General features: G+C 40.6%; 1 protein-coding gene across 2 annotated transcripts in view; it reads right to left on the reverse strand.

Annotated features, from left to right (window-relative positions):
• The window catches only part of PARP8 (poly(ADP-ribose) polymerase family member 8), a 171,592-nt gene that overhangs the window by 86,202 nt on the left and 72,441 nt on the right, over positions 1-12,949 (reverse strand). For both annotated transcript variants that reach the window (XM_054032717.1, XM_054032719.1), the window contains exons 3-5: positions 6,599-6,636; positions 4,783-4,872; positions 2,405-2,475 (exon numbers count right to left, since the gene is read on the reverse strand). In XM_054032717.1, coding sequence (XP_053888692.1) covers positions 2,405-2,475; positions 4,783-4,872; positions 6,599-6,636 — 199 coding nt within the window. The remainder of the gene's footprint in view (positions 1-2,404; positions 2,476-4,782; positions 4,873-6,598; positions 6,637-12,949) is intronic.

Genomic DNA, 12,949 nt, shown 5'->3' on the forward strand with positions numbered 1-12,949 from the left:
CGGTGCGGAGGGGCACCTCTCCCCACCGCTGAAGGTCCGTGCTTTGGCCGGCAGGGAGGGGCGCCTCTCCCCGCCACTATAAGTTTGTGCTTTGGCTGGCGAGAAGGGGCGCCTCTCCCCGCTGCTGCAGGTCCACGCTGGGGGCGGCCAGAAGGGGCGTCTCTCCCCGCCACAGCCCTGTGCAGGGCTTAATAGGCAGCTGCGCGCCTGTGCAGGTTAGAAGGAACTTAGGTCAAGACCCTTACAATTACCCGTGAATTTTACCCGTGAAATTTCAGATTTAAATAGCTGAAATCATTAAATTTACAATTTTTAAAATCCTATGACCGTGAAATTGACCATAATGGACCATGACTTTGGTAGGGTCCTACCTATAAGGCATTAACCTAATGTATTCTGGCAAATCAACTATAATAGTCTATATTAATTTGTCAACAACATAAATAACACTTAGATTTTACATTAAATATTCATCTTCAAATCCCTTTAAAGGAATTAACTTATTAATTTACACTCACAATAGGGACGACTCATAGAAAAAGGTACTATTTTATCAATTTAAGTTAGAAAGTCACACTTTAATCCTTGCTTAATGTCATTCAACTGTTTAAGGACATTACTTCTTGTTTTCCCACAAACCATTTGTCATTCACAGCCCTTATGTTAACAGGAGCTCACATAAATTGAATATTTGATAAAATCATAAAGACAAAATTCTCCTATTTGACCCACACTTTATCTATTGCACATTTTGCATTCACAGGAGGCACAAAATTTCCATAATGACCCAGAAATCAACTGTGTGAATTGAACAGAATTTTCCTTTTAATCTTATAGATTCAGAAAAGTGAGATATACTTTTGCCACCAATTTTCATGGCCTTCTATTCTAATCTTATCTCTTTACCTCTGCCTGTAAATTCATACTGTATGCTGTGCATGTGTATATTGAGTGAAAATCGTATTTTCAGCCAATTTCATAGCAATTTTAAGACTTTTTTTGCTGGTAATTTACTGAAGAAAAACAAAAGAATGTATTCAGTCTCCACTGCCTAATAATAACCTTAGTTCCATGGGAAGCATGCTGCAAATATAAACAAAATAAACACACCAACAACAGAAACAAAGAGAAATTAAACTCCTCATACTAGAAGAGTGATAAACCCAGCATATATGATATAATCACACAATGAAGTAAAGACTGTGATTGTCTGGCTCACAGAGATGGTTGGTGTTAAAGATTTTCATTAAAAGGGGGGTTTCTTAAATAAATACCTTAGTTGGATCCTAATTCAATTAAAAAATTTATAAAAAGTTCAATTTCTTTGCCATGAAAATTAAACCTATCTCAAGCTTTTAATCATGAAAATAAATGTAACTTCACCTACAAAATTTTAAAATAAAAATATTTCTTCACCAGGAATGTACTCCATAGTACTTTGTAATTTGTGACTATTTTGGTTCTCTAAGCTTTCAAGATTATTGAATAAAATTCTGTGATCGTGCAAGTCAAAAATTTCCACTGCAACTTCTTATATCAAATAAGGGTCTATATGCTACAAACACAACCACATCAGGAAACCTCGCTGCCACATCGTTGTCCTATATCTCAGTATAAAACAAGTGATGAAACCAGCAAACCATTACAATCAAATATAGACTACAATTCAGGAACTTATCCTTATTCGAGAAAGCATTTAACATTAAGCATGTGCTTAAGCACTTTCCTGAATCAGGGCCATAAAGTGCTTAAGCCCTTTGATTCCAGTGGCAGTAATGTGATAATATGCTTGGTAATAAGGGTTTGCCAGACTGAGTGTCTGTGTGCCAATTTTCACCAAAGACTTCATCTTAATGCTGATTCTTAACTAGATTACTCCTTGAAACCAAGTATAAATTACACACTGGAATCATGGGGCCTGATACTCCAAAAACCACCTATTGTTCACTCTGTCATGAACAGGTCCATTGACTTCAATGGGACTGTCACGCTCACATTAGTAAGCACTTAGCTAGGAAGTGAATGTTTGAAATATCTAGTCCTGTGCATAAGATCAGGTTAGGAGATAACTGCTTTGTGACCAGCTTCTCTGACACAGTTGTACTTCCAAGGCAGAAAGCATTATGGGGAAGGTTCAGTCATCCTAGATTGATAACACTTTGCATATCTTTTAACAGCCTCCTTGCAAAACTATAGATTGTTTGTATACATCTGGAGTGAAATCCTGACCTCTTTGATGTCAATGGCAAAAGTCTCATTGACTTCAGTGGGGCCAGAATTCCACACCAGTGTTTGTTTTAACAAATTAAATGCAAAGGAAATATTAAGTTATGTTCTGTAGTTTGTTACTCTACCTTCCAATGAAAATATGTATAAGGACTACATTAATAAAGCAATACCATACCTCTCCATTTTCCCTCTGTAATTTTGATTTTATAGATAAGCAACAATTAACATCACTGGTTTTTCTTAATTCTAAAAAAAAATAATTAAAAAGGAAAATAGTTAATAGCCATGACAAATCTAAAATCATTTTATTTATGTAATTAAAAAACAGAACTGAAATAAGTGTAGTAGTAGTAGTATTTGCATTACTGTAACACTTAGATGCCTCAGTCATGGACAAGGACTCCACTGTACTAGGTGTTGTACAAACACAGAACAAAAAGACAGTACCTGCTCCAAAGAGCTTACAATCTACCAATATAAAAACAAGAAGCCAAGATGCCTCAGGAATCCATGATTCTACAATACAAAATGCTGCATAAATAGGTGTTTCCCCATCACTTTTATTTACTTGTAAACTGGACTTAAGCTATGTCCACACTTATGGAGGTGTGTAGAGTACAGGACCTGCATATGTAGCTACTCGCTGCAGTGAATGGCAGGCAGTGGCCACACTGACTGCACTGCGGTGTGTGGTTGTATGCCACAGTGAAAGGCTCTGGCCAACATATAGACAACAGGGAAAGGCTCCGGCATTGGGCAGGCAGCAGGACATTATAATAGCTGGGTAAATGCCCTGGGAGGCACAGCTTGGGAGTGTAGAGAGCCATGTAGAGTATATATCCTGGAGGTACAGGTATGTAGGGCCCAAGCCATGCCTCACTGTCTACACTGCTATTTATAGCTGTGCTAGCTGGGTGTGCACTGTCTGTACTGTACATGTCACCGTTATTGAGTGCCATTTTAAATTTCTTCTATGCTGGAATGTTACAAGATGACAATTGAGGTACTGATTTTAATTGGATTTTACATAAGAATAAAAGAAACTGGCAAAATAAAGTCATTTCATTTTCTTTACAGAAACAAAGGTTTTGTTTTGATGTTTAATATAAAATTTCACACTTGATTTAAAAATATTATAACACAGGTATCTTTGAAGGAAAAAATGTATCTTAAAGGTCTGATTAGGATCTCATGGCTGTTTTGCTTCTCTGTAACTCCACTGATTTACATCAGTTTAAGTGAGATCAGATTAAGGGCCTAAAATGTTTGCTTTCTAGCAACTTTGTACCAGTTTTCCATTCCTGCACCAAAAGTATATTTTTCAGGCTAGTTCTATGTTAAACACAAAAAACTATGTTAAAATAACATTATTAAGGTTGCAAAGTCAAGCACCACAAAGTTAGAAAATGATAGAATTAAGGATGCCTGTGCAGTCTCCTTTGTACCCACTTGCTCCCAATCCCCCATCCCTAGCCCCTGTTTCCTTCCCAGGCTTCCAGTCCCACTCTCTTTGACCAGCCAGTCGCAGTTCCCTTTCCCAGCCAATCCCAGGTTGTCCCCCAGCTCCCAGTCTCAGCCTCCACCCTTGCCTCTCATCCCACCCCAACTCCCACTCCCTGTTTTTTTCTCTCCTCCTGGCAGCTTCCAGTCACAGGCTTCCAATCTACTGATCCTGCCACTCCAGCTCTTGTCCCCTCTGGGGTCCAATTTGACAGCTTCCTCCTCCACACTGCCTGGGTCCTGCAGGGAGTCACTGAGAGCACAGGAGAATTTTTCTATTCTCAGTTCACATGCCTAGACCCAAACCCAGCACAGCTTGCAGCAGCTCAGAGCTGCAATTGCAGGGAAAGTCAGCCCTGTGCTGCAACATGCTCATTGTGGACAGAATCTTTGGCGAATTTAGCAGCTGAGCATATGTGAACTGTGATTTTTAAAAGCTTATAACTTAGCCAAATGTGGGCAGATTTTCATGGGGTTGGCATAAGGTACATCTCGGACACTACCCGGGCAAATTTCAAATCTGTTCCAAAGCATGAGGTTGCTAGAGCTTTTCAAAGATAAGGGTGCTGGAATATTTTAACATGGTCAAAACAATGTGTTCTTCCCTAGCTTTGTTCTCAAAAATGGCTAAACCATTTTTGCTGAAAATTTTTAAAAAAAAATCAGCCTGAGGTAGATAACTGACATAGAAATGTTCACCCCAAATGGTTAAAGTTTAGCAAAGTGATAAGCAAATGAAAATGAGGTCTTACAAAGGGAAGTGTTGGGCAGCCTTAATGATAGGCAACTGTGTCCCATTGCATTCAAATAGGACTGCTTTAGCATGATTGCAAGGCATGCAATGAGTGAAAACATATATTGCCTATACACGCCCCAAAAGAAATATTTTAGTTGCTTCTATTCCAAAAGGTATGACCATACCCAACAATGAGCTTGTGAAAAAACTACAAGATGCTCAGCAATCCGTATTGGCATATCATCTTTTATGTATGGGCAGTATCCTGCAGTCCCCCACAAAACTTTAACTTGAAAAATCATTTGACTCAATATTACCTGTTGCGATTCTATGGAAAATTACTGGGATTGACTCTGTTGTAACTAACACATCTTCATCATTATCTGAACTGGAAACATATGTGTTATCTATAAAAGAGAAACAGTTCTTAAGATAATGGGTACATAATAAAGACCTGATCCACAGCCCAATGACACCATCCAAGCAGCCTCCCAGGCTGCCCCACCAGTATGCTTCCATCTGTGACATAAAGGAACTACTTCGTATCTGTGGGTCTCCTACGTGCGCTGAAGTGCCTAAATATGCAAAACATGTAAAAGTAGGAGAAAGGAAGGTTAACTTCCTTTGGCCCTGATCTTTCAACGAGCTCTAGGCAGGATGGACCTCCTGTGCCATGCAGAGTCCCACTGAAGGCAATGCACTGGCCCAGTGATTCACTTCTGGCAGGATTGGGTCTTTCAACCATAAATACATGGTGCTCATTTGGCATCATCACAGCATGTGTTAGTTAATATACAAAGATCACGGAACAATAGGCAATAACATTTCTACAATCTACGTCAGCCAATGTGTATCATTATGGACATTTATTTACTGGCAAAATACTCAATGTCTCCCACAGGAGTCATGCAGATATACTTTATCGGTTCATATTAATGGAACTTTAGTATACTCATTGACAGTATATACAGCTCTTTTGGAGCATAATTATCCTAATATTATGTTACAATTATGAGGAAATGGTTTCAAAGATCATGCTCAGTGCCATTAATACTACTTCTAAAAATATCAGTGATACTTTAATGATTTCAGCAATGTATAAACAATGTGGAGACAAACTTACTATTTAAAATAGTTTTAGTTTCACTTACAATTGTGCAACTTTTCAATAGCTGCCACTTCTGACAGTTGCCACATCACAATGGTTCAGGGACTTAAGGCTTAATGTTCAGCTGTTTCCAATCACTCAGAGATTTGTGAAGCAATTCATTCAGTTTTAGGTGATGATTTCAACATTGTTACTAGTGCCATAGTGATGATGTGACATAGGTAACAGAAATGTATGAAACTGATGTACCCATAATTTCCTGAGCTGTTCCTATAATATCTACAAATTTACCTGCTGAGGATTCCCCTTCAGTCTAATTAACACCCAAACATCTAGGGCAACAATCTGTTCTGGGTTATTAAACATAGTAGCAGTCTGTTTGGTGATCACAGTCTATTCTTGCTCTGCATGGGCACATGGATCCACTCTTACCTATAAATTAGCAAGATTAGGGCCTTAGTCACTTGTTTAGGAGTTTTCTAAAAGGTGGAATACATATTAAAATGAAAAATATTACAAAAAGAGCATACAGATTCTTGTCATTTATAGTAGTTTTGATCTTTAAGACTTATTATGTCTTGATCCTAAAAGGCCTGATGCAACAAAGCACCTAAGCACATGCTTAAGATTAAGAACACAAGTAGTCCCATTGACTTCAAGCATATGTTTAAGTGCTTTGTTGGATCAGAGCCAGACGTTCAGCACTTTACTGGATCAAGCTATATATTTCATACCAAACAGGAGTTAGGTTGTTTTTAGATTATCATCATTGACAGCTTTAGACATGGTAAGCGTCACAACCCCCTTCTCGCTAAACTCGTGAATCAGGTTTTCTCACCCTAACCTGGCTGACAAATGAAGGCTGAAAAGGAGAAATGACTGTGAAAACAATCTAACTAACAGGAAATGATTAGCAAAAGAAGCCCCTAGAACACATTAATGCTCTTTCAGATATCTTCATCTGAACCTCTGAATATTGCTCTAACAATGATATTTGCTTCAAGCACAAGAATGTTGCACTATACCTGGATAATCCTCCGAGACATGTACTGAATAGGATATGCTGAAAGAAACAAAAAAGAAAGAAACAAGAGTGTTAATAACAATAACAGTTAGCAGAAGAATTTTCTCTACTTCTGTATTATCTGTTTATTTATAGATTTCTGACAGCTTCTAAGACAGGAGGCAACAGCTACTTTGACAGCTTTTGAAGTGCTTAGCTCAAAAATGTAATGGCCCATTTCAAAGGTTTACTTCTGCTAAACCAGCTCAGGTCTAAATTAAACTGTCTTAAAAATATCATGATTGCATTACAAAGTGTTCTCTCTACAGTAATATTTCACTGCCTCCATTGAGCCTACTATGTTTTATTTGTTTAAATGTATACATATGTCCCAATCCTACAATTAGTTCCATGTGGGCATAACACTGACTTCAGTGGGATTGTATAGGTGTAGAATAATGGTGGGCAATCTGTGGCCCATCAGGGTAATCCACTGGCAGGCCGCTAGACCATTTGTTTACCTCTGCACGGTCGCCCGGAGCTCCCAGTGGCTGCAGTTCGCCGTCCCTGGCCAATAGTAGCTGTGGGAAGCGGTGGCCAGCACGTCCCTGCGGTGGCCAGCACGTGTTTCCCACAGCTTCCACTGGCTCGGAATGGTGAACTGCGGCCACTGGGAGCTGTGGGAGGCCGTGCAAAAGTAAACAAACAGTCTGGCGGCTTGCCAGCAGATTACCCTGATGGGCCGCAGGTTGCCCACCACTGGTGTAGAAGTCTGCCCACTGGCAGCTAAGTGCTGAATCAGACCCATGGACTTAATTTTTTTAAGAAGGTTAATGTGCATCCTTATTTTACACCAAGCAAATTAATTTTTGTAGCATGCTGAAAGCTTTCCACTGTATAATTCATGTACTTTTCTTTTCAGAATTCATATATATATAATACGTGTCTACCTGCATATCTAAATAATACATTCTGGTGTGTGCACCATGGTCACATCAGTGTAAAACTGATGAGGAAAAAAATATAATGCTGGTCCTCCATAGGTAGGACTCCCAGTGGAATCAAGAGGTGATTCTACATGCATAGGACCTTCAGGATCAGGTCCTTGGATTAAAAATATCCTCAGGCCAGATTCTGCAAACAACTACAACCAAGTTTAGGTCCTGATCCAAAGCCTGTTGAAGTCAAGGGGAGCCTTGCAACTATGATTTAGTCCCAGTGGAGAGTGGGACAGAGGACAGTAGACAGATGTGTGAATAAACCATGAAAAAGGGAAAAAGAGGCAGAGATGCTTGGAAACCTTGAAGTTATGAAAAAGGAAATCAAGGTTAGAAAGTAGAAAAGAAAAGAAAAGAAAAGAAAAGAAAAGAAAAGAAAAGAAAAGAAAAGAAAAGAAAAGAAAGGTTTTGTGCTCCTAGTAATGGAGTGGGGAAGGGGAACTCCTAGATAAAATCTGCACAAAATTTTGAAGTTTCCTCCATTTGAGAGAGTAAAAGGAGAAAATCTAGCTGCCAGACTAAAATTAAATGATGATGTTTCACACAGAAGAAGCAATTTAAAGAGACAAATGTGTTCACAAGGTTAAAAATAAATAAATGCTTAAAAAAGTAAGGGATGTTAATTTGGAGTAAAAAATAAAATCTGCATTTTTATTAGAAACACCGCCAATTTTAAAGCCTAAAATTTAGTAGGAAATCTGTCTATTTCCTATAGATTTCTTACTTCTGATGTTGAAAGAAAACCAAAAATGTAATTAAATTTAATTAAATTCACTGCAAATGGTGGTTTCCCCCAATTAAAATTAAATATTTTCTGAGCGTGCAGGGGAATTTGTACTACCCCTCTGGAAGGGCATAATAATGGGGTGCTCCCCATGTATGCTGCAGCATTCGGAGGCACTGTGCCATATGTAGCTCCCACTGGGGCAGTTCGCCTCCACATCGGCCTTTACTCAGGCCTATCATGCACAATTGAGCTCGTAGGTAGGGAACACAAAGCTGTTCATTTGAACCTGTGGAGGGAAGTAGCATAATGCTTAGGCTTGTAATCGTACATTAGTTACGTTCAACTTCCGGAAAAATGTTTAAAAAACTGAATTTGTTTTAGTGCCAAAACACTTCTCTCATTTCTATGCATGAAAAGCTACATTATTTTTAATGCATTAATGGCAAGCTACTTCCTACTGATTGTACACCTGCTATATTTTAATTGAACCCTTAAAGCAATTCCAGACTTGAACAATCTCTCAAAGACTGGCAGTCACTATTCAACCAATCTCCAACTGATTTCAAAGGCAGTTTGGGCCAAGAGAGAACCAAAGGATTGGGGAGTTAAGTTTGACCACGTCAATGGCAATTGACTTCAAAGAACACTGTGGATGTTTAACACCCCACCGGACTAAAACTTTAGAGAGCAAAAAAGCTTCTGTACTTTATTTTGTCAGTGCTCAGAGCAGGGCCAGCTCTGGCTTTTTTGCCGCCCCAGGCAAAAAAGCCTCCGGCCGCCCCCCCCCCACCCCCTCAGCACGGCAGGGGAGGGCGGCCGGAGCCCCAGGGAGAGGGCAGCGAGCCCCGGCCGGGGCTCCACTCTCCCCGGCGGCCAGAGCACCGGGGGGGGGGGGGGGGCGGCGAGCCCGCCACGGCTCCGCTCTCCCCGGCCGTGGCCCCGCTCTTCCCGGCGGCCGGAGCACCGCGCCGCCCCCCTCCAGGTGCCGCCCCAAGCACAAGCTTGGTGGGCTGGTGCCTTGAGCCGGCCCTGGCTCAGAGAGAGGCAATTGAAATTAACTTAAACCTGGTCTACATACAGTATTACTATTTCAGTTAGGCAGTGGAGCTTCCTGCAGCTGGGGGAGGTACTCGGAGATGGGTCTGATCTCCCCAGAGAGAGGTGTGCAGGGGAAGAAGTGGCCTGTCCCTCCCCAGCCCAGCCAGGACCAGATTAGACCCACCTCCGGGAACCCTCCCCCAGCTACAGGAAGGAGCTCCACAGCTGCTGCCTTCAGAACCCAGCTCTGAAGGCAGAGCAGATGTGAGGGTGGAAATCCCACAATTCCCCTACAACAGCTTTGTGACCCTTTTGGGTCAGGACCCTCAAAAACGACACCATGAAATTTCAGATGTTAACATCTGAAACTGTGAAATTGACTAATTTTAAAATCCTACAATCATGAAATTGACCAAAATGGACCATGAATTTGATAGCCTGGCTACTTATACCAGTATAGTTTATTTCCCTTCTCATACAGGAGTAAGCAAATTTATACTAATATAATTGTCTCCGCATTAGGAAGGTTGCACCCCTAGACAATAACCGCATAGTTAAAGTGGTACAAGTTTTAGGTGGTGGCATGGGCTTAGTGAGGATGCTATCTTAGCATCATTTAGCTCAGTAGTTCTCAAACTTTTGTACTGGTGACCCCTTTCACATAGCCAGCCTCTGAGTGTGACCCCCTTATAAATTAAAAAAACACTTTTTAATATATTTAACACCATTATAAATGCTGGATGTAAAGCAGGATTTGGGGTGGAGGCTGATAGCTCACAACCCCCCATGTAATAACCTCGCAACCCCCTGAGGGGTCCCAACCCCCAGTTTGATAACCCCTGATTTAGCTTATTCCTGTGACAGACAGCAGCTCCTTTGTAGAAGACATCCTAAAGCAAATACATTCCTTGACCTTCAAGCGCAGAACAACCTTTATAATAGAAATATTATTACAAAACATTTGTTACTTTGCAGACAACATTAAGGGAGCATATGAGAAGTTAGAGCGAGATGTCATGTTTCACTGCTTATGATATTTTAAAATAAACTTATTGCTTAAAATAATATCCACATTTATAGCTGCAGCCCTAGTTTAATGATAATTTTATGCAGGGTATGCTTCATGCAAATGGTTTTAAGTGTATATTGTACTAGTTCTCCATTTACAGAGATAATCCTGAAAATCCTTATCTGTATTTTACGGGAGTTCATAAACCGGATTTGGGTGCACATTTGCAATACACTCTATGTTCATCACCGAAGATTTTTAACAGTAGTTATTTTTATGATGAATTGATTATCTTTATATACAGTCTCATCTGAGATTTGGCATTACTGTATTTTTTTAAGTTGGTTGAAATGTTTGTGGGTACAAAGGTATGGATTTTATTTCATTTTCATGTAGTATGTATAGGGAACTGAATTTCACAGATACCATATCTGTGTGTGTATATATAAAATTAGATTATGGCCCACTGAAGAAAAGGCTTCCAAATATAACAAATCTGACAATACATCGATATCTCAGAACATGTTTATTGAAGACAATGCACAGGCTACCATTGCCATCAATATGAGTGCTGGATCAGGCTCTTGGCAAACACATTCAATCTCTTTCACTTGATAATTATATGGGAAGAAGATGATGACAGGTTTATACTAATTTGATTAGAAGAAGCTCAATCCTGACCCACCACCATGACGCAGTACCAAAATCACACCTGAATACTGTGGCTCCAATCCTGCAAAGGGGTATGCCCAGGTGTACTGCTACTCCTGTGTGGAGTCCATTGGCTACATAGGATCAGGCCTATGGCAATAAAACCTTTAAACCAGGGGTGGAGCTCCAGAGCCACATGCGGCTCTTCAGAAGTTAATATGCGGCTCCTTCTACAGGCACCGACTCCGGGGCTGGAGCTACAGGTGCCAACTTTCCAATGTGCCAGGGGCTGCTCGCTGTTCAACCCCTGGCTCTGACACAGGCCCTGCCCCCACTCCACCCCTTCCCCCCCCCTCCCCTGAGCCTGCTGTGCCCTCGCTCCTCTCCCCTCCCCGCCCAGAGCTTCCTGCATGCCACGAAACAGCTGATTGGGAGGTGCGGGGAGTGAGGGGGAGACGCTGATCGGCGGAGCTGCCTGTGGGCAGGAGGCTCTGGGAGCCAGGGAGGTGAAGCTGATGGGGGGCTGCTGATGTATTACTGTGGCTCTTTGGCAATGTACATTGGTAAATTTTGGCTCCTTCTCAGGCTCAGGTTGGCCACCCCTGCTTTAAACAATACTCCACTGCATAGACAACCCCAGTGAAAAAAGCTCTCAAGTAGCAAAACAGTCTACTGAAGCAGAGCAGCTTAACAACAAGAAAAAGTAGCTAACAGTTGTTGCATCTTTGTATTTTAAGATTTCAAGTCATTAGAGTTTTACTTGGATTAAAAACAAATACAAGGGAAAATAAACCACAGCAATGTTCTCACATAATGTTAAGTGTCTGATTTAAACCTGCAAAAACAAATACATTTGGGTTTACAGCTATATATCAACTCTTAACATCTCATTCTGTGTCTAAATATTGCAGGTTTTATGTATCATAGTATAGTTTGCAAAATCATAGGATTGTCCTAGAGCCACACCAGTTAAGCTACTAACGTGCCACAATCCTGAAAACACTTATGCACATATGTAGTCCATGAAGTTCACACTACCCTGCTCTAGCCCACCTGTAGGTTTCTCCTTCATGAAGCCCTTTAAACTAGGTTTCCAGCTGTATGGCACAGAAGGAATGGTACAAAGCAGATGAAGCTCTCACGAGAACTAGGCCTAAGAATTTTTGTAACATAGTTTAATCAGATTTGCTGCATACCTTCAACCAAACAGACTTTACTGGGACATTTTCCAAAGTGAGATATTCATCTAAGCTTCCAACCCAGCTTTAACTCGGCCCCCTTGCCCTTGAGCACCATCTTCTATCATTCAATTTCAGATCACAGACATCCACATTTCCCTCAAAAATCTCTGCATACTGGTTCGAGAGCTATAAACTTACCAATTACTTATGGACTGGAGATCCAAACCACTGTAGCATGGATCATGTATCCCAACATACGAGCCATATACATAATACTGTGCCCGATCCACCGCCTTGTTCTAATTAGCCTCTCAATTTTAGTTAGAGATCCCATGCCTCTGACCTAATCTGAGATAAATCTTTATCATCTTCTTCCTGTACACATGGGTGGCAGGCAAACCCTTTGCATTTTTTGTAATACAGGCTTATGGCTGACAGAAAATGGAAGTGCGGGTGCAGATAATATCATTACACAACAAAAGCACATGCTATTGTAATAAATATATTGAAGGAAGAAAACTTAAGTTTCCTTCTTGTAACAGCTCTTAAGGTCTCCTGCCGATATACAGTGGCGGGGCAGGGTTAAGAGAAGAGGGTGAAGACTGGTTTTCTACCTTAACTAATCATTTCTACACTTTCTGACATCTAGAAATTTGGAATTACAGAATTCTAATGAAGCTCTTTTTGCTTAAGACACATTTACAACCTTAGATCCATCTCATAAAGAATAAAAGTTAGAGATGAAAAAAGACCTATTAGGTCATCATTC

This window comes from Malaclemys terrapin, chromosome 6 (genome assembly GCF_027887155.1).
Source record: "Malaclemys terrapin pileata isolate rMalTer1 chromosome 6, rMalTer1.hap1, whole genome shotgun sequence".
NCBI lineage: Eukaryota > Metazoa > Chordata > Testudines > Emydidae > Malaclemys > Malaclemys terrapin.